This window comes from Rutidosis leptorrhynchoides, chromosome 1, assembly GCF_046630445.1.
Source record: "Rutidosis leptorrhynchoides isolate AG116_Rl617_1_P2 chromosome 1, CSIRO_AGI_Rlap_v1, whole genome shotgun sequence".
NCBI classification, from domain to species: Eukaryota; Viridiplantae; Streptophyta; class Magnoliopsida; order Asterales; family Asteraceae; genus Rutidosis; species Rutidosis leptorrhynchoides.
Window position 1 is genome coordinate 710,575,158 of NC_092333.1, and position 22,479 is coordinate 710,597,636.

General features: G+C 35.8%; 5 protein-coding genes across 5 annotated transcripts; 3 read left to right on the forward strand and 2 right to left on the reverse strand.

Moving 5' to 3' along the window:
• The first annotated feature begins 433 nt into the window (after nucleotides 1-433).
• LOC139886204 (mitogen-activated protein kinase kinase kinase 17-like) lies at nucleotides 434-1,916 on the forward strand. Its single transcript, XM_071869950.1, has one exon. The coding sequence runs from the start codon at nucleotides 497-499 to the stop codon at nucleotides 1,547-1,549; it is 1,053 nt and encodes a 350-aa protein (XP_071726051.1). The 5' UTR covers nucleotides 434-496; the 3' UTR covers nucleotides 1,550-1,916.
• Nucleotides 1,917-4,201: 2,285 nt separating this feature from the next.
• LOC139854006 (uncharacterized) lies at nucleotides 4,202-5,110 on the forward strand. Its single transcript, XM_071843340.1, has one exon. The coding sequence runs from the start codon at nucleotides 4,202-4,204 to the stop codon at nucleotides 5,108-5,110; it is 909 nt and encodes a 302-aa protein (XP_071699441.1).
• A 6,287-nt stretch (nucleotides 5,111-11,397) lies between these two features.
• Nucleotides 11,398-14,459, reverse strand: LOC139854019 (uncharacterized). Its single transcript, XM_071843349.1, has 3 exons — nucleotides 14,158-14,459; nucleotides 11,985-12,045; nucleotides 11,398-11,427 (listed from the first exon to the last, which is right to left on the reverse strand). Exons 1-3 carry the CDS (start codon nucleotides 14,457-14,459, stop codon nucleotides 11,398-11,400), a joined length of 393 nt encoding a protein of 130 aa, XP_071699450.1.
• Nucleotides 14,460-15,914: 1,455 nt separating this feature from the next.
• On the reverse strand, nucleotides 15,915-18,247 carry LOC139886205 (uncharacterized). The gene is made up of 3 exons (XM_071869951.1): nucleotides 18,211-18,247; nucleotides 17,235-17,337; nucleotides 15,915-17,136 (listed from the first exon to the last, which is right to left on the reverse strand). Exon 3 carries the CDS (start codon nucleotides 16,822-16,824, stop codon nucleotides 16,081-16,083), a length of 744 nt encoding a protein of 247 aa, XP_071726052.1. The 5' UTR covers nucleotides 16,825-17,136; nucleotides 17,235-17,337; nucleotides 18,211-18,247; the 3' UTR covers nucleotides 15,915-16,080.
• Nucleotides 18,248-20,889: 2,642 nt separating this feature from the next.
• Nucleotides 20,890-21,822, forward strand: LOC139854025 (uncharacterized). Its single transcript, XM_071843357.1, has one exon. The coding sequence runs from the start codon at nucleotides 20,890-20,892 to the stop codon at nucleotides 21,820-21,822; it is 933 nt and encodes a 310-aa protein (XP_071699458.1).
• Nucleotides 21,823-22,479: the final 657 nt, after the last annotated feature.

The following is a 22,479-nucleotide window of genomic DNA, read 5'->3' on the forward strand; positions in this document are numbered from 1 at the left end:
AAAAAAAAAAATTGTTAAGTTTGCTTCAAATCGTATAAAAAGTGTACGGTAAGCCTACTCGCTTTTTTTAATTCAATAAAGTCATGTGATGTTTATCTCCACAAATGTATGAATCAAAATCCCACAAGTTAAGGATTATACTTGCTTGCAATTCTAAGACATTAATTTTGATGACAAGTGTCCATGCCACGTAGTTGCCGTCTTGGCCTGCCCAAAAAATTAAAGTTGTCACTCCGTACCAAAATATTGCCACGTTGTCAACTTCCCGTTAAACGAATCGTCAACTCAGAATATGCCACCTGTCCATCCAACTTCCTACCCAACCAAATAACTACAACTACTTACACCTTTTCAAACAACAAAACTACAAACCCTTTCTCTATATAAAACCATCATAAAACCCTTTCAAAACATTAATCAACCAATACAACAATTCTTTCACACACCACACTCTTTTTATTCCTTTTTTTTCCTTCAAATAAAAAAAACCTGCAACATGGAATGGGCTAGAGGCGATGTTCTTGGCCGTGGTTCCTCTGCCACGGTCACGGCCGCCACGTCAACTTCCGGTGAGATATTCTCGGTTAAATCAGTTGACTTTTCGCAATCGGAGAATTTGAAAAAAGAACAACATATTTTATCTATGTTAAATAGTCCTTATGTTGTAAGCTACAAAGGGTATGATACTACTAGAGAAAACAACAACATAGTGTATAATATATTTATGGATTATATGTCTAGCGGTTCGATTATCGATTTAATAAATTCTCGAAAAGGTGTCGGGTTAACCAATATGGAAATTGCAAGATATGCAAGTAATATTGTTAAAGGGTTGGATTACATTCATTCGAGTGGCATAGTACATTGCGATATAAAAGGTCGAAATATTTTAGTACATGAAAATGGTGCAAAAATTGGCGATTTTGGTTGCGCAAAATGGGCTAATCAAGTGTCACTAATAAGTGGGACGCCTATGTTTATGGCGCCCGAAGTGGCACGAGGCGAAGAACAGGGTTACGCAGCCGATATTTGGGCATTTGGGTGCACCTTAATTGAAATGATCACGGGTAATTCACCTTGGTCCAATGTGACCGACCCGTGTTCAGTTCTTTATAGAATTGCATATTCAAATGAAATTCCAGACATCCCGTCTGTAATTTCGGATCAAGTTAAGGACTTCATAATTAAATGTTTAATTCGCGATCCACGAAACAGGTGGACCGCGAAAGAGCTGCTTAAACACCCGTTTATTCAACAATTCGACGAAAATTCAAATGAAATTGTTTGTGAAAAGATCGGTACGAATTCACCTACGAGTATACTTGATCAAGATGTGTGGGATTCAATTGAAGAATCATCATCGTTGTCGTCGTTATCATCATCGTTGTCTTTGGTGATGGATGATAAGTTTGGTCAATCGACGTGTTTTTCAGTGAGGCAAAGAATCGAACAGCTGGCGTGCAAGTCAGAAACAGAAAAGTGGGTGAGTGAAAAAGGTTGGATCACGGTGAGGGGATGTGGGGCGGTGATAGATAGGTGCGGTAGGTGATGAGATGGAAGTGGGTTGTACCTTGAGTTATAGTATACATTTAGATTGGATACCACCAAAGTTAGTTGTAGATAAACGAATTGGTGTGAGTGTTGTATTTTACATGTGAAACGGTATCGTTTTTGGGTTAATCTAACTATTATCTGAATTCACAGTTTAGGACTGTAATAATTTATTTGGTTCAAGGTGATATCTAACAGTCATTTAGATTAAAAGTGTGTTTAGTAAGATTAAGCGTTCGTTCAAGGTAATGGGAAAGGTAATGAGAATGGGAATACAATGGAATGGAATAAGCATTATCATTATTTTTGTTGGTGCTTGGTTTAAAAAAATAAAGTATGAAATGAAGAATATCAAAAAAAAAAAAAAAAAAAAAAAGAAGCTTCGAAAAACACTTTTATACTTAATTACTTATATATACGGAACGTATGAAAAATTGAAATAAGCGACTAAAATGTGCTCATTCAAACGAATATAAAATAAAAATGTAATAAAACATTTTCATGCAATTTCATCTTAAAATGAGCACAACATTGAACAGATGAATGGTGAATTTAAAAGATGATAGTTGGTCAAATTAACTAATCCGTAGATAAGTGAAATAGTTGAGATTCTTTAGGAAGGCAAAAAAAAAAAAAAAAAAAAAAAAAAAAAAAAAAAGTAGGCAGTTACCAAGTATTACCATTACCCCATATTTATAGAGGAATACTTCATTATCCACTATTTAGTATTCATTACATTCCTTTTAACATTGCAAGCATAACTAATGATAATCATTATCATTCCTTACCATTTAATACACCCAACCAAGCACACCCTAAAACTTATAGTATTTTGTTTAAGTGTTTAGTAAAAAATATATTTAAATGACAAACAGACACATACATACATGATATGCGTTTATATAGAATTAGTATTTGTATAATTTCATATCGAGTACAAAATGTCACATGTTCAAATTTTGTCATCGCTATCTATTACGGAGTACTATTTTTTAAGTAGTAAGAGTCCTCCCAACCAAAACATACTTTCTTCTCAGAACTAGCTATCACATCAGTGAAAACAACTAAGAAAAAAAACCCTAACCTACCTGCGGCGACCTTCCGTCTTCTCAGGCAATTCATCGGCGGGACCAAACGCCTTCATGCCCTCTCAATCTGATCACATCGATGCTGCAAAGGTCTCTACGTCGATCTATGTATGCAATTTTCCACCCGCGTTCGGTATTAATGATCTTAGGAACATCTGCAAAGAACATGGAACTGTGATGGATGTTTATATCGCTCGAAAGCTTTCCAAGCAAAGGAGCAGATTCGCCTTCGTTCGATTCATCAACGTTGATTCGGTACGTGCTTTAGAGGCTCGTCTTTCCTCAATTTGGATCGGAAATTTTCACCTGTATGCGGCTAAGTCCAGATTTGGTAGAGATGATGCAATAAAGCGCAAATCACACGCTATTCCAACTCAGGTTACACCACTAATTCACCCTACTAGAGTCAACAACAAACAGGAATTTCCTCGTCTACCTACAAAAACGTTTGCATCATCGATGCATGTGGTGAACTCTCTAGCTAAGGTACAAGCTCTAAAGTCTATTGTTATTCCGGACTCTGATTTGATTATGAGTAAAGATGCTCCCATTTTACTTTTTGTTAAAATGAAGAATCCTGAATTGATCCCTTTCAATAAGCATATTTGGTATGTGGAAGGTTTTTTTAACATTGATATCCATCATTTGGGTGGATCGTGGATTGACGTTGTATTCCCGAATGTCTCTGCTCTTGAGGCTTTTTCTTCGAATGAATCCATTTTAGCCTATATCGTTGAATGGAAAAAATATGAGGATCTTTTTGTCATTCAAGAACGTTCTGTATGCCTAGACATTAGTGGGCTACCATCTTGTGCTTGGACTGAGGAAATTTACAAAAAGATAGCTCTTGTTTTCGGTTACCAAGCTTTTACCCTTGAATCTGATGACCATGTGGACTGTGGGAAAGTGTATGTGGTTACGAAGCGGTTAGATTATATTCATGATGCAATTTTTGTTACTATTAGAAACAAACAATACAAAGTCTTGGTTAGAGAGGCTGCCAATTGGATTACTTCGATTCTAGATATCGAAATGGATGATTCATCCGTTGCTTCAGGGGATCTGGAAGATGGGAATTGTAAATCCATTGCTTCTGGTGATTCTCAATTTATAGAAGATGAAGACCATATTTCTGACACTGTTTTTGGTCCTGCCAATTCCAATGTTGTAAATGGGATGGAGCAAAGTGCTGATGCCCAGCAGTGTGTTGATACACATGTTGCCCAGCAGCCTATTGATACATATGTCTCTGATAGCATTGATGCTTTTGCTGAGAATCGAAAAGAAAATGAAGATGAGGTTAACTACATACCGAAGCAATACGTGGAATTTCAAAATTCCATTCGAAGTAATACATCTTCTTCCACTTCTCTCTCTAAACCACCGGGTTTCAACGACATTCGCTTTCACTCTCCTCAATTGAGTTCTAGTAATCAATTGAATCATTCTGCAGCTGCTGATAAACTCATGAAGTTTGGTGAGATTCTGGGTTATGATGTAAAAAATTGCTCACATGACTTAAGGAATGTTGTTCTCAGTATGGGTGGTTTTCACACAATTTAATGAATTTTATGTCCATTAATATTGGAGGAGGGGTGCTTTTTAGATCTAAACAAAAATGGATTAGTAAATTATGTTTGGATCATGCTATTACTATTCTAGGCGTTCAGGAAACGAAGCTTTCGGTTCCAAATCACGCTGCGTTTAAAGCGCTATGGGGTAATTTTCAGTTTAAATTTGCCTGTTCGGGTGCTACTGGCGCTTCGGGAGGTATCGTAACTATGTGGGATCCTAACATCTATACGAGTAATAGAGTGATTTCCTTGGATAATATTCTTATTGTTGAAGGTCAATTCTCTAATTGTTCTACTCGTTGCTTCATAATTAACATTTACGCGCCTCAATCAAGAGCCAAAAAGAAACGATTATGGGATTATATTACCTCTTTCATGGGTGCAAATGTTGGCAATTACATCATTTTCGGGGACTTTAATGTTGTTCGATTTTCTCATGAACGGTATGCACCTCACTTCAATCCAAATGATTCTGTAGACTTTAATAGCTTCATTACTTCTTGCAGTCTCATTGACATCCCTCTTGGTGGACGGGAGTTCACGAGATTTAACAAATCATTTACTCAACGCGCAAAACTCGATAGATTTCTTGTCTCAGATGGATTTCTGGATATTTTTCCGTCTCTATCCGGCTTGATTCTCTCTAATATTTGGTCCGATCATTGTCCCATCATCCTTAAAAATGAAGCGCAAGATTATGGCCCTATCCCCTTCAAGCTCTTTAACTCGTGGTTCAAGATTGATGGGTTCGAGCAAATGGTTACTAATGCTTGGAATAACGGTACCACGCATCATCACTACAACCCGCAAATTAGATTCAAAACTAAACTCAAGCAGGTCAAGGATTCGTTGAAGCATTGGCATAAAGACTATTTGGTTACTTCTGGGGTCAAGTAAAGCTCTTCTCATGGCTCGGTTGTCTGCTATAGATGAGGATCTCGATGCCAATATGCCCGTTCATACATTAGCTCATGAGAGATCGTCGCTTCTCAAAGACTTAGCCTGGTTCGAATCTATGGAGTCAGCTAATTTAGCTCAAAAAAATAGAAAGCTATTCGTTTCAATGGGTGACGAAAATAGCTCCTTTTTTCACTCGACTATCAACAGAAAGCGTAAGAAACTTCAAATTCCGGGCATTATGTCAAATGGCACTTGGGTTACCCAACCGTCCAGCGTCAAGGAGATCTTCTTAGAATTTTTTGTCAATAAATTCAATCAGACTGAGTGTGTTTCTATAGCTTCTCCGAGCAGCCATATCAAGCAACTTTCCTCTGATCATGCTAGGTCCATTGTTGCTGATTTTTCGATTGACGAAATAAAAAGTGCGGTGTGGTCTTGCGGAAGTGATAAGTCTCCAGGCCCTGACGGGTTTTCGTTTAAATTTATTAAGCAATTCTGGGAGTTATTAGCGGCTGACATCATTGATATGGTGCATGATTTTCAGGATTCATGTATAATTCCAAGGGGATGCAACTCGTCTTTCTTTTCGTTGATCCCGAAAAAGGATAACCCTATTTTTATTCATGATTATCGTCCCATTAGTCTCATTGGTGTGCAATACAAAATCCTTGCAAAGATTTTGGCTATCAGGCTCACTTCGGTCATTGATACTATCATTAGCCCGGATCAAACTGCATACATTAAGGGTAGGCAAATACTTGACGGCCCGTTGATTATTAATGAAGTTATTGACTGGTGCAAAAGGAAAAAGAAGAAGGCTATGCTATTTAAGGTCGATTTCGATAAAGCGTTTGACTCTATTCACTGGGATTATATTCTCTCCATGTTGCAATTTATGGGATTCGACCCGAAATGGATCCGTTGGATCAAGGCGTGTCTCTCTTCTTCATATGCTTCACTGATTCTTAATGGAAGTCCCTCTTCTGAATTTAAGATTGGCCGGGGCCTTCGTCAAGGTGATCCGTTATCCCCTTTTCTTTTCATCATTGGTATGGAAGGCCTCCAAGCGGCGATTAGTGATTCTACAAATGCTGCGTTATATTCGGGTCTTCAAATCGGGGGACATAGTAGCTCTCTTCGTATTAAGCATTGTTTCTATGCGGATGATGTTTTATTTGTTGGTGAGTGGAACGACAACAATGCTTGTAATCTTTTGTCTATTCTTGGTTGTTTTTTTGTAGTTTCGGGATTGAAGATCAACCTTCATAAGTCATCTGTTTATGGCGTGGGGGTCAATTCACAAGAGATTCAGAGATTGGCGAATATCATGGGCTGCTCGCCAGCTACAATTCCCTTCAAGTTTCTTGGTTTACCGGTGGGTCATAACATGCACCGAGAAGAAGGATGGGATTGCATCATAGATAAAGTTAAGAAATGTCTTTCGACCTGGAAAGCTAACTTACTTTCCATAGGTGGGAGACTTACTCTTGTTAAATCCGTCCTTGGTTCAATCGGCACCTATTATTTCTCTCTCTTCAAAGCCCCGTGCAAGGTTATTAAAAAAATTGAAGCTTTGAGATCATCTTTCTTTTGGGGTGCAAAAGTTAACGAAAGAAAGATTCATTGGGTTGACTGGCGACTTGTTCAAAATCCTTATGATCATGGAGGGTTATCGGTTTCTTGTCTCAAGTCTCTCAATCTTGCTCTTCTTTATAAGTGGAGATGGCGGTTTACTACCAATAATAATTCAAGCTGGACTAAAGTCATCTCTTCGATCCATGGTCACTGTTTCAACGGTAACACTCCTTGTTTTAATAACGCTGCAGGTACTTGGGCTTCTATTCATAAATGCATCAGTGGGTTACATCGCAACAACTCTCTGCCTGCTGCTTGTCTTCGGCCCAAGCTAGGCAGAGGTGATTCCCTTGATTTTTGGCACGACTCATGGCTTAATAATGCTCCTCTTCTTGATCGTTATCCTCGTCTTTTTGCCCTTGACTCGAGGAAGGTTGGAACGGTTACTTCTCATTTTTCTTTGATTGGTTGGTATTGGGATTGGCGTAGACCGCTTAGGGGAGGTGTAGAACTTACCCAGCTTCAGAGTCTTGTGATCGAGCTTGATTCGGTTGCATTATCGAATTGTGACGATGTTTGGTGTTGGGATAAATCGCCAACAGGCTGTTATTCGGTTTCTATAGCAAGATCTTTGATTGCTTCCAGTGATCAGGTTCCTTTTTCTTTTCCAACTTTATGGTGCAAGTTCGTCCCAATAAAGATTAACGTTTTCTTATGGCGTCTCAAGCTTCATAGACTCGCTACACTCCGTAACTTAGAAGCTAGAGGTGTAGTTTTTGATAATACGTGTTGTTGTTTTTGTAGTGTTTCCGAAGAATCGCATAGTCATTTGTTTGCTAGATGCGACATATCTTTTCAAATATGGAATAAAGTGGGTCGATGGCTTGGCATCATCATCCCAATCTGGAATTCGGTGGACGAAATATGGAGTTGGCTTGACTCTGTGGACTCTAATCCAAACAGGAAGCTCATCATCTCGGTTGTTTCTTTCGCAACTCTTTCAAACATTTGGCGGCTTCGTAATTGCATCACCTTCAAAGATCCTGCATTCCGGAAATCACACGTATTTGATAACATTGTTGTCTCAAGTTTTAATTGGTTGTATTCGAGATATCACAAGTCCAACATTAATTGGACGGTGTGGTTACAAACTCCCATGAACGCTTTGTAATTTTTTCTAGCTCCTCGCTAGCTGTCTTTTTGTTTTTATAATATTTTTGCCGTTCGAAAAAGCTATCACATTAGTGTGTCACTTTAGCACTTCTTTCCTAGAACTAAATCGAAGACTAAACACTCCTAACATTGACATCTTTCTTCAATATTTTTAATTTTTATATAAATAAATAATTATAATTATGTATATTATAAATTATAAATAATTATTAACATAAAACTAAATTTTCATTGAAAAATAAAAACATTACAATAATTAAAATTTAAAACATTATGGCGATAATTAAAATCCGACATACATTAAAATAAAATACTAGAAACTAAAAAATCAAACTACGTGTCTTCGTCCGAATCTTTCAATTGCCTCGCATATTTTTTCTTGATTTTTTCCCGAGTCCTCATTAGCATCACATATTCGTCGGGAGGCAAGTCTTTGGAAACCGGTTTGAAAAGATGCTTCAAACCTTTAAACATTGTCCTCATGGCACTGTCTTCACATAGCTTTTCCATGGTTCGATTCACCCCTGGGGCCGCCCAACCTTCCTTTCTTTGAAGTTTTTTTTGGAACTCATTTTTTGTAAAAAAAAAAAAATATATATTGAATATGAGATTGAAATGAAAGAAAATGGATGCGAAATGGTGAGGTGTGTGAATAAAATGTGTGATATTATGTGACGATCGCTCCAAATCCATATGGACGAACACGTCATTTATTGATTTCATTGCGAGGTATTTGACCTCTATGTGATACGTTTTGTAACATTGCATTCGTTTGAAAAGGTATTTCATAAATGAATATATAAATTCCAGTTTTTTTTTTTACATCTGATGATTCCTACGTATAGACAATCACCATTTAAATGGTTTACAATAATACATCTGTTGACAATACAGTCAAAATAAGATACATGGTAATGGTTTGATGAATGCAAGTTTCTTGTATATAGCATGTATGACTCCAAGCACATAACTTGTATCACGTATGAGCAAACAGCGGAAGACTTCTAGAATCCTGAGAATAAACATGCTTCAAGTGTCAACACAAAGGTTGGTGAGTTCATAGTTTTAATATTACACATAATCCGTATATCAATGTGGATTACAAAAGTTCAGTTGTTTTATTCAAAACGTTTATCAATAGGTTTTACATAAAAGGTGGATCACAAGATTTCAGTTGTTTCATCTGAAACGTTTATCAATAGGTTTTACATAAAAGGTGAATCACAAGATTTCAGTTGTTTCATCCGAAACGTTTATCAATAGGTTTTACATAAAAGGTGAATCACAAGATTTCAGTTGTTTCATCCGAAACGTTTATCAATCAGTTCTACAAAATTGAGCACCCTGGTAACTAAACTTTAACGTTTATATAATTTGTACCCTTTGTATAATCATCTTAATAATACACGCAAACCAACGTGTACGCTTCTCAAATAGCATACGTCCGTTAAAAGGCTAGCGCTCTAGCTCGGACGGGGATGTCAAGCCCTATGGATCCATATACCACTACTCGCGCCCACCAGTTCTTATAACTGGCAGTTACTAGTTACCAAAGCTAAGGGATTTTCGGTTCAAACTCAGTGTAGAATTTAGTATGTACTTGTATCCATTGCGTTTAAAATAAAGTGCATATATTCTCAGCCCAAAAATATATTGAGTAAAAGGGATCATATGAAACTCACGCATATAAATATTGTAAAATAGTTAATAAAGCATTTGCATGTATTCTCAGCCCAAAAATGTAAAGAGTAAAAGGGATCAAATGAAACTCACTATTTAATATTGATATACAATATTGTAGAAAAGCACGTAGACGCATCGGAGATGATAAACACGAGGTTTGATTCACAAAAATACCCTCGAACATTACCCATAATTTCCTTGGCAATAACCCATATTTTCCTTAGCTCTAGCTCGCTTGGAAACACGTTTTGAAAATTACTTGGACAGCACTCCGTCGTAATATTTTATGTACATTATTATTTTTGTATCGCAAAAATAATAACATTAATAATAAAAATAATAAGATTAATAATAATCTTATTAATAATAATAATAATAATAATAATAATAATAATAATAATAATAATAATAATAATAATAATAATAATAATAATAATAATAATAATAATAAATAATATTACGGAGTATATCTATATTTGTGTATGTGTGTGATTATCTCGAGCCAAAAACTGCAATTTATAGAACCTGGCCTGAAATCTGGAGTCATGCGACTCGCATGGAAATGGCCTTCTGGCCATGCGACTCGCATGAGGACCAGGGACAGCTCACATTGTTTTGTATTTTAGTTTGTCGACATATTTAAATATAATATATATTATATTTAATTTATATAATTATTTATATATTATATTATATTTACGTGCATAGTTAACTTGTAACTTTTGTTCCGATAAGTCGTACGTTGTTACTTGACTTATGTCCCGGTTCCGGTTTCTCGAATGTCCTTTCGTACGCTGAGAAAACTTGCATTTTACATTTCGTGACTCGTACCTTTGTTAAAATATAGCCTTAAATTATTCCTAAACTATACCACTCAAAGTATATCTTAAACTTTCGAGTATTTTGGTCATTTACTTCTATAAATCATCGTCTCACTATTTGTTAAAATACATTTTTAAAATAGTGGTTTACTGTAGCAAAGTTACTGTAGCAAAGTCAATTTTTACTGTAGCAATTCACTGTAGCAAAGTCAATTTTACTGTAGCAAATAGTGATTTTCGAAAATACTGTAGCAATTTGAAAATACTTTATCAAATTAGTGTTTTACTGGTTCATTTTAAACGTTTTAGTTAACTTATCTAAATATCAATCAAATCAATAATCGAATGTTACTATTGTTTACTAAATAACTTGAATTCATATATATTCAATTAGATATATAAACCAATAAGTTTAATGTACGGTATTATGCAATGAAAACTTTGTTACGTTTTCAAGTTATAGTATATATATGTATCTATTTACATATAATTGTTCGCGAATCGTTGAGAAAATCGAAGGGTACTTGAATAGTTCAAAAATTTTGAGATTCAGTTTTACAGACTTTGTTTATCGTGTCGAAATCATTAATCCTTTAAAGATTAAGTTTAAATTTAGTCGCAAATTTTCGGGTCATTACATATTAATATGTATATATAAAGTGTAATAAATAAATTAGAAAAATATAAAAAAAAAATAGAAAACTTGCCGTTTGTAGCTCTTGGAATTAAATTTTTATTTTTTTGCAACGGTTATTTTTGACCACTTTCTTCCGTCCACAAAAATTTCACAAAGAGACGAGCAAAGGAACGAGCACCTGGGCAGCACCCTGGGCGGATGTCTGGGCTAGCCGCTGCCAACGGCGCCCAGGCGGGTGGAAGGCTAAGCGGCCCTCAGATTCTAACCGTTGGAACTGCCCTAATGAGTGATTTTTTTTATATCGATTCATATTTGACATATCATATAAAATATATTGTTCACGGTGATAACATATAATGTATGCATACAAGATGTATTAGGATTCAGGGTCAGTCTCAGTGTGATTGATCATCCTTTTGGACGAGCTACATTTTCAAAAAAAAAAAAAAAAAACATAATATTTTACCTATATAATTAAAATATATAGTTTGTCGTTCGCATGTGTATATTTGTTTGCGAACGTGTGAATATTTCATAAAATTAACAATTTTACATGTAATTTGTGGTAACGGACATATGTTTGTTAATGATATGAGTATTAATTAACATTTACATATGATTTGTTACACTTAAATGCATAAAAACTATTAAATTAAAAAGTTCTCGCAGTTCCCGCCTTTATTGTGATTCTCGTTTGAACCTGATAGAATATACATACAAATCGATACAACTAGAAACAAAATCTAGCCATAATCAACAATCGCAACATACGGTAAAACAACAAACAAAACCAACCAAACCAAGCCTAAGCACCAACAGAGTGTGAATAAAGTTAACAAGGCGTAACAACGACCAAGACCACATCCAAAAGAATCCGAAGTACCAGCATGATCAAACCAATTTGGACGAACACATCAAGTTGTCGGAAGAACATCGATGACCGCCTTATTTGTCAAAAATCAGAATACCAGCCGCCACTTACCTTCAAAGCCACCACAAATAGAACAAACCACAAAGCACTAGCACGTACACAACCACCAGCACTATTATATATTATACCATTATGTATTATTATATACTTATTATAGTATATAGTATGTAAGCAAATCAACTTCTCTGTAAATACTTCTAGATATATTAAATATACAATTATAACTTCGTGTTAGATATGGTGAAAACATGATATGTGCAATTTACTCTTCAAAGGTGGTTGTGCAACCATTTCTAATTATTGGTAACCCTTCTTTGAAGAACATAAGTTTTTTACATAATGACACTACATATAAGCTAAGAATTTTACTAGTAAGAGTCTGTTTAACCACTTTATCTATTATCTACTACTTATTATGTTAACAGTGGTTTGTGTCAAGTGTCACTTTTTTTTGTTGGTGTTAATTTCTTGTTCTTTGACAAAATATTCTTGATAGATAATCACCAAAGTTTGTGTCACATTTCAAACACCATGATACCCGATCATCAAATAGTTTGATTTGATGACTCTAATAAACAATGACACTTGGAAAAATGTCGAGTAGATCCAATGTATCGATATATCGTATTTTCGCAAAAGACACTGTAGATGATAAATGGTACTACCAAAGGGCCATTGGCCCAGCGGTATCGAGGGGCCCTTCCAACCAAGAGGTTGAGGGTTCGAGTCCTGCTTAGGACAATTTGTATATATATTTTGTGGTTAATTCGTGTAATAGTGTGAGTGAGTTTGCCTTTCTCCCAAAAAAAAAAAAAAAAAAAAAAAATTGATAAATGGTACTTAAATATCGTATGATAAATGGTACTTAAATATGGTATGTCGAGTGGATCCATATAGATACCACCCACAATAAACAATGCAAGTACTTAAATATGAACAAAATAAAGATCACAAATCTAGTTTAACATCAATCTTTCGCTAAGAAACTATATTTATAATATGTTAGACTATAACAATTAACAATATTCGATTAACATTATGTTTCTTTGACCTTATAACCCGAGTAACTTGTATGGATCACACCATTAGCTTTTGCATCACCCTTTTCTAACCATGTTTTCGCTCCCCAAAATATCCATATCAAAAAATACAAAATTCACAAATGTACCGCGTTGGGGAAATATCCTAGCTTATGGTTCGACGCACCAACTTTTTTCGACCTAGACCTAGATTTGTTTGGTTTTTGAATAAAATTATCCAGTAATCGCCTGCGTTTAAAAAGTGTAGGTAACATGAACGGTTTTTCTCTATTTTATGTCACTTAAAAGACCTCCGAGGACTCGAAAATGGCTGTCGGCATGAGCAGGAACCAGGACCGCAGGTGAGTTAAAGCCCGGGGACCCATCTTGAAAGCAAAATTCGGGGTTGGTTGTTGAGAATGGGTGGGGCTGAAATTGGGAGAGCAGCAACAAAAGGGTACAAGTAAAAGTAGGGACTTTGAGTGATGATGATCTGACTTCAAATTTTTTAATACTAGTTGCTCTTTTATATGGTGATAACGAGATTCACGTGTTTGTTTTGTGGACAAAATTAACATGGGGACCCTTAGCCGAAAGAAATTAACATGTGTCTGTTAAACATGAATAGAATGGGTCTGTGATATTTTGTACTCCTATGTATATATAGGGAACCAAAAGCTTTGATACTTCTTTTGGATTAGCGAGGAAACCCCTATGAACGAGTACATTGACGCCCCCGTAGAAGGTAAACCACGGGTAATCAAGCCCTCGAGCGCGAGACCTGGTACCGGGTGAAATGCGCACAAGGCGCACCCTCTGGTCACCCTCCCTTTTTGAACGAAATGGTTTTACCAAGATTCGAACCCAGGTAGTGTGCTTCATCGGACAACTCAGTGGCCACTCAGACGTGCATGCGTGGTTTACTTCATTGACTTGTGATGATTTTGAATCGTTGGACTCATGCAGCCCATTTGAACCAGTTACTTGAACTTCAAATTTCAAGACTACAAAATGTAAGGAATAAGATGGAACAGTAAATACAAACGATGGAAGATAGGCGCAACTATATTTTCTAAAAGAGTAGCAGGACACAAATATTAACAAAAACATGGCAAACGCCCATATAATGTGAGGATATCAAATATTAAGATCCGCATATGGCCTCTATTTATAACATTGTTAATGTCAAATATTTGGTAACTCACGTATTCTTCTTTCCGTTGGAATGAGACACACTTTCATCGATGGAGCGTAGTTGATTTCTATGATTTTGATTCTCTGCTTGCAAACGGTCATATTCAAGAAGAAAGCCTTCTGATTGATTTTTAAGGGCAACAGAATTGGCTTCGGCAGACTTAATGTCTTTCTCCTTTGCTGCATGTTTAGATTCAAGATTTTTAATGTGTGCTTTCAATTTAGTCATTTCATCATTCAGAACTCTAACCTCGTCTGCACCTTTGTTCTTGGTTTCTTCAGCTTCTCGGTTTTGTTTCTTTGCAGTTTCCATGGTCTTTCTAAGTATGCGAAGCTCTCTTATGTAATGATGTAGTCTGTCTATCATCAGTGACAGGAATAGGAGAATCCTGCATCATTTTAAATCGAATAACCAAAATTATGCAAAACCACTTAAAGCCTCTATATATTATACTCATCTTAAAAAGCATATGATTCTAGAGAAGATCATGAACTCGCCCCATTTTGTCCCATTAGACAACCTGTTATAAGTGGACACAAACTTGCAGTACATACCCAACATATAAAAAGTAAAATGCGAAATTTTATACATCTGTTTTGTAGATGTCATAATGTGTATTTACCTTGAGTTTCAAATTACAGAAGAACAAACATATGATTCTTCATCGGTTGTGACATCACAAAATATGCTTATCAGACATTTCTCTAATATCCCTTGAACCAAATAAGTACCCATCAAATCCACCTGATTTCTTAAACATTTACCTATACATTTTAATCGAAACTAGTTTTGAAACGGACCGCGCGTTGCTGCGGTTGCTTTTAAGTGTGTAATAAATGTGATTACCTTGTAGGTGTTCAGGTTTTTGTTCCAGCAGTGTTGCTAGTGGCGCGTTTACTTAACAGTAGATATGAAGCCAGTGTATATATAGCAACCTACTAAAAAGTTCTGCGTCCCACGTAGTATTTAACGGGTAATACAAAGCCAGCTTGTATATATAGTATTTATGTTCACGTGGACATCATTGTCATCGTCAACTTTGATGTACAATTACGCATCCCAGAAAGTAACCACGGTTGCAAAATATGTCTTTGTCATTGCGGATAGTTCCAAGTATCCTTCTACATGGTCCTGTTAGTATCATTGTTATATGATGCCCTTCTCCTCCTATAACTTCTTTCTTTTTTCACCTATACATTCCGATGTTAAAAATACAGCAGTTAGAGTGTAGACCAAGATGAAAGAAGCATAAGATCCGACTACATGTGACAATATCAACCCATTTTATTATGAACGGCGATTTGGATCCTTATAAACGGTCAAAAAAGGACTCTTTTGACATGTTACCCAACCTAGCCACTTTGCCACCTCTAAAGTAAACTCTGCGAACCTTGAGGCGTTGAAGTAGCCCGTACTGAACCTCTTATTTTACGACTACTAAAAGTTGTATCAACTCCAACAACCATTAAATACTTTTTCTTTCGGTTGAACTCCTTGTGTCTTCTTCTGAAATTGGTGACCCTTTCACAATCAATTTCTCAATGGACAATGTTGCAGCTAATTCCCTGTCTATACTCGATGTTGTTTTAATACTAATGTCCTATAAAATCAAATCAACAAACCCATAATTCATATTTTAATACATAAAACTTTTCACCCTGTAAAATCTTAAACAGTTAATACAGAGACGGCTAAAACTCACAGTATAGCTTGATGAGTCATTGATACCTCCCACAATATCTGTTTTTTTTTTTTTTTTTGGGCAAAATGAGAAATATATTAAAACCAAGAGTTACAATACATGGCACAGGCACACCCTGCCCAACAGTAAACAATACCAAAGCCAAACAAAACACAACAATTACAATACAAACATCAACATAAACCTAAACTAAGCCGTCTCATCTTTCACGATGCGCTACATTTAGGCATATTAATCAACCTCATATTGGAAACTCATATCCTTCCACTTCAGCTCCCAAATCTCAGCTGCTCTAACCACGGCAGGACTCTTTTTGACATTCAAAGTCAACATTTTAAGTTGAACGTGCTGAACAATAATCTTCACTAATTCATCCACACTTCTATTTTTTGCCTTAAAAATCCTCCAATTTCTCTCTTGCCAAACATAATAGACAACAGCCACAAGCACCACTCTAATAATAACATTCCATATATGCTTTGTATATGGGTAGTCTGACAGTATATTCACCATCATATTCAGGTCACCAGGGAGACCTTTGAATAACAATCTATGCTTTAAAGAATCCCAAACTTTCTTTGCATACTCACAGCCAAAAAACAAGTGTTCATGTGAGTCATTACATTGATCACATAGTACACATTTAAAACTCAAAGGAGGATACCATTTCATCAACTTATCTTGAGTAACTAACCTCTTTTGTACAGCCACCCAGAGAAGAAAAGCATGCTTTGGAGTAGCTTGAGGGAACCAAACAATGTGATGCCATTTAACAACATCTCTTGTATCCCTCAAATCCTCCCATATTAACCTGGTATGAAACTCATTCCTGCTACCATCATTTGCAACCCAGATTACTCTATCACTTTGGTCATTTAAAACAGGAACACCAATAGAATTTAAGATTGGAAACTTAATACTCCAGTCTGCAGGCCATGTCCAATGACTGTCTTGAACTATCTGTGCAACTTTCATATCATCTCCCAACCTTGCTTGGTATCTTTCTCTTCTTGACACATATTGATCTAAATAACCAATAGAACACCAGTTATCAAACCAAGCAAAAGTGTTTAAACCATTCCCAATAACATGAAACACATGAGGCCTAATTCTATCTCTCAATGCAAGTATCTGTTTCCAGCCCCAGCTATCAGAATGCTCCTCAGCAACATCCCATATACTTCTACCCTTTAATTTTACAATATTAACCCATTTAGACCACAGGGATTCTTCCTGAACAATAATCTTCCACAATATCTGTTTTGGATCGCGCTTTACATTCTTTATCTGTAACTAAACGACCCCAAATTAATCGAATTCATAACAATCAACCATAAAAAGAAATTAGTTTCAACAAATTATTAAAAGTTATATAAGATACATACCTTTCTTAGATCACAATCTTCTGATACCAACTTTAATCCTTCATATCCTAGAACAGTGGGTCTTGTAATTAGTTTAGAGTCAAACAATGCCCATATTCTGTAACTAAATTCTTGATAAGTTATAAATCCAACACCATTAGAAAATTTACACTACAAACTGATCATGATTTCATTTAAGAGTTTCCAGCAAAAAAATTAAGAGGACACCAACTGTCGTTTATTTCTTTATTTCCATATATACTATTTTTTTTATAGTAGTTCAGAAACGGATGTAAGTACAAAGCCTTATCACCGGAAATTAAATTAACCACATAGCAAAGTTTGGGTCAAACAAACCACATTAACGGTTTGGGTCAACCAAAACATTTTGACCAGTAGTACATTTAGCCAAAAATGATTTGACCAGCAGTAGTATACACCAGAGCTTAGTTTAACCACGTAGCGAAGGCAAAACTTATTTTCATCTGAATTTGCTAATTATCATAATCTAAATCTAAATATAAAGATTTGCTGAATGCATAAATAAGTAATTTTCCTAAATCAACAGCTTATTTGTTGTTAGCCTCTGACCAAGAAGACTCTGGAGAAAAAGTCTTTTTGTCGATTCGGGGGAAGTTCTCGTCTGTCCACATATATAAATTCCATTATCGGCTTCAATCAAGGTCTTTAATTGTGTTAGGAGTCTGACTAAATACACATATTGAATCAAGCACCTTTATTATCCGTCCAATATATTAAAACTATTTTGATAACTTAAAAAGCACAACACAAATTCAACAAAAAACAAACAGCTCAAATAACAACATCAACAGTACCATCAACTGTGCAAACACAAGACCAACCCAAAATATACAACACTAACATACAAATGACAAATGAAGAACAACCTATAGAGCTACAATTTTAAAGGTCAACCCAAATGAAGAAGAACCTATTGAGCTACAATATTGAGCTTAAATAACAATGTGAACAATACCTTCGATTGCAGGTGCAGCCAATAGTAAGTGTGGCAAATCACAATCAGCCTAAAATCCAATATCACGGATTCACGGGTCCGAAGTGGAACATCTGGTGATGTATTTGTTGCTGAATACATAATACATAATTAAAATAATAATCAGGCAATAAAAACAAATATCCCCAACATTGAACAAATAGAATATACATCAAACATACCTCTAACATTAGAAGCCGTAGGCAAAGATAAAGTATCCATCAGAGAAGTTCCACACGACTCAGATACATGCGTCATTGCACAATCGGAATGACAACGACGCACATAATCCACACAAACAAAATCTTTTATCAATCAATTCAAACCTTAAAAATCAGAAGGAGATGAAGGAGTGGTGGAAGTAGTCCGTAAAAGCTTTGGAACCCTAGTATATAAGTAGGGAGGCTAAGATGTCGTTTTAGGGTTTCTAAGGAATAGGACGACAAAAATAGGGAGGTGTTTTAGTATATAAAAGTAATAACATAAACAAAAGAATCCAAAAAATCAAACAAAGTAATGGTATCATATAACATAGCAAACAGAATATAGTGTAAGAAATAATTGAATAAATACCTTGATATTCATCTAGAGTAGAAAGCTGGCATGGTAACTACTGATGAGTGTATGTACTACCAACATCAGAATGATGAAACTGAAAGATCCCAAAGTACCTAATGCAAGTAAGCCAACAATGAATAAGCACGTTTGAAATGTTAATGAACAATCATGTAGCAAAACCAATATTCTCTACACATAATCAGCATTCGATGAGGCTAAGTCATATCATTTTTAGTAGTCTTTTTAGTATTTTTAACTCATCAAATTGTTGCAGTCAATATATTGTTGTATGGAGTACTACTTAATAGTATTGTACAACAACAAACATTATGAAAAACATAGCAAAAAATATAAGATCACTAAATTGATGACAATTTATTAAGTCACTAAGAAAACACAAAAAAAAAAAAAAAAAAAAAAAAAAAACAACAACAACATAGCAAAAAATATAAGATCACTAAAAAGATGACAATTTATTACCGTCACTAAGAAAACACAAAAAAAAAAAAAAAATAAATAAATAAATAATAAAAATATTACTTCAAGATTGAACCTGAAAACAACAAAATCAGTATGTACATCAAGTTATATATCCTTCAGTAAAGAAAACTCATTGAGACATTTCAACAAACAGTTGGTGTGCAACAAAAACTGTCATATTTTTCTAGTCAACGGATGTTTTAAGCTCTCGCCACATGAAGAACGCAACAAAAACATACAGGCAAACGCAGATTAAGGAACAAACAGTTGCAATCAAATATTGTCCAATAATGATAATAAGTAATTAAAAAAGAAAAAAACAAAATCATTTACAGTGGCTTCAGTTGTTGTATTTTCAGGGTTTCGCGATACAGTAGAGAAGTAAAAACCCTAGGGTTTAACACAACCAACGGAGGAGGAAAGACGTGAATATGTATGCAATAATTGTAGGGTACGGGGCATGATGATGAAAACATGTGAGAAGAAAAAAGGAAAAGGCTAAACAACTATGGAGGAAGAAAACTGATAATCAAAGAAAGCTATAGTTAGATACAGACGAACTGAAGTGTGTTAGTTAGGTGCGTGAAGGGCTTGGAGGAGAATGTACATGTTTTAGTTGCAAATTGGTGTACAGGTGTGTTTGTAAGTAATAAAGAAAGTTTTGGAAGAGCAAAACGGTATAACAGTAAAAGTAAACCTCTGCAGCCAATGGGAATGTGGTAAAAATACGCTAAAGTTTTGGAAGAGTAAAACGGTATAACAGTAAAAGTAAACCTCTGCAGCCAATGGGAATGTGGGAAAAATACGCTAGTTAGTATATGTATTTAGTATATGTATAAATATAAATGCAAGATAAGTCCCAATCTATCTATTTGACCATGAAACATGTACCAACCAAATAAGTTTCAACTAATTCCACATGACCATGAAACAACATGCAAACCAAATAACTACTAATCCACATCCAACTTTAAATAGAAAAGCCAGAGACTTTAGACATCTGTTTTTTAACTAATACTAATCTTAGATCTTTTCATTTCAAGTTTCAAATTTTGGAACAAATAAATCTCAACACTAAAATGTAAATACCTTTATACACAGTGGAACCCGCAACAAAAACTAAAAGATAACGAAGAGCGAAATGAAATACCAAAGATGTAGCTCCATTGTTGTACCAGAAAATGAGATCTAAGAGAGATGCAAGCCACTGTTGACAGCCGAACCACACATCGAATTGCGAGCACTCGCTAACTCTAACCACCTCTATGGGTACAAACATAATCACAACAACTTGGTTTCGAGACACAATCTGTATAATTATTATTACCTAAAATTACAATTCTAATATACTTTAAATGGAAGCCAGTTCCTTCTGAAGCTCAATCAACTCCGCTTTCTCAGTTTCACGAAAGGTATTTAGCGTTTCAATATGTAATTCATATTTTTGAAACTGGTGCGTTTATTGACAAATGGTGGTGGCGTTTCTTAATCGAAAAAGAAGCATTTTGTGTCAAAATTATTCAAAGCATCTATGGGAGGGATGGGGGGTTGGGCATTTTATCTCAGAACCACTGTAATATTCGTGGGACTACCTGGAGTTCGATTATTAAAACTGGAAATGATATGTCTAAATATAATGTGGATTTAAAATTATCTTTTGAGAAAACTATTGGCAAAGGTGCAGATACGCTTTTTTGGGTAGACTGCTGGACTGGGTCTCAGTGCTTCAAAGATAGGTTTCTTAGGTTATTTAGATTGGATGCTGATGGAAGCTGTCTACTTTGTGATAGGGTGGCTTGGGATGGATCTAATTGGGTTTTTCATTGGAATTGGTTGCGTGAGCCTTCTGGACGCAGCCTTGAAGAGCTTAAAATTTTGATTACAAATCTCCCTGCTAACGGATTTACAAATGGTGATCGTGACGGCTGGAAATGGAGATTTAATACGGAGGGCTGTTTCAAGACCAAAGCAATGACGGGAATCCTAGATGAAGCCTTAATCGATGATTCGGTGCACCGTTCTGCGACTGACAGAAACAGGTTCATTCCGCAGACTCTCGGTATTTTCGTTTGGCGTAGTATTCGTAGCAGATTACCTGTGAGGTTAGAGCTTGATAAACGTGGCATTGACCTAAACCCGGTTTGGTGCCCGATTTGTGACGATGCGGTAGAATCAATGGATCATATATTAGTTGGTTGTAAATTGGCAAAAGACGTTTGGGGTAGGCTATTTAAATGGTGGGGTTTGAATTTTTCGAGTGGCTATAATCTGGACAATATTTTCGCGCTAGATCATGGAATCCATAGTTCGAAGGAAGGTCATTTGATATGGCAAGTGGTTAGGTGGGTGTGTGGTTACATGATATGGAAGAATCGAAATCAAAAAGTGTTCCAAAATAAATGCAAGTGGAGTCCGGATTTATTGAGTGATATTCAAGTCAAAAGTTTCGAGTGGATCTCCAAGAGAGCAAAAAAGTTGTCTATCGTGTGGCACCAATGGATTATAAATCCAAGCTATTTCGGTGGCATCGACGCAAGAAGAACGGGTATTGGCTAATTCATTGTGTGTCTTGTCTTGACTCATGTATAGAGTGTAGATTCCCTCGGGATGTCTTTCTTATTTATAGTTGCATATGTGGTTACAGTGTAGTTTTTGCTTCGGGATGTATCTCTTTTTTTTTTACAGCGATTGGGATCACCGATTACTAAACCACCCGTTGCGATGATCTCCCGTTTCGATTATGCCGATGCAGCGATAATAACCCCGCCCCCATTGCTGACCGGAGGAAACCTTGAAACCGATCCAAGGGCACGGCCAAGTAAAACTCCCCTCCCCTTTACCCCCCAAACGATATGGGGAAGGTGTCATGGGTGGATAATTCATGGCAGGGGTCGAACTCCTGACCTCCCCTAAGGGAGGCAGGCCACCAACCGCTGAACCACATCACAACTCGCTGAACCACATCACAACTTCTGGGATGTATCTCTTGTTGTGCTATTTTTGTTAGTGTATAAAATTCTTAGCTTTTCAAAAAAAAAAAAAATACTGAACCTTTTTGGTCAAACTAACAAGCTATTCTTCCAAATTTGAAATCTTTTTGAATAAATTATCAGGAACTTTAGTTGTTTTAATTAATTCAATTCAACAGCAGTAATTAATTCAAATTGTTCAATAAATTCAATTTAACGTTCATATACGAATTACAGGATATAT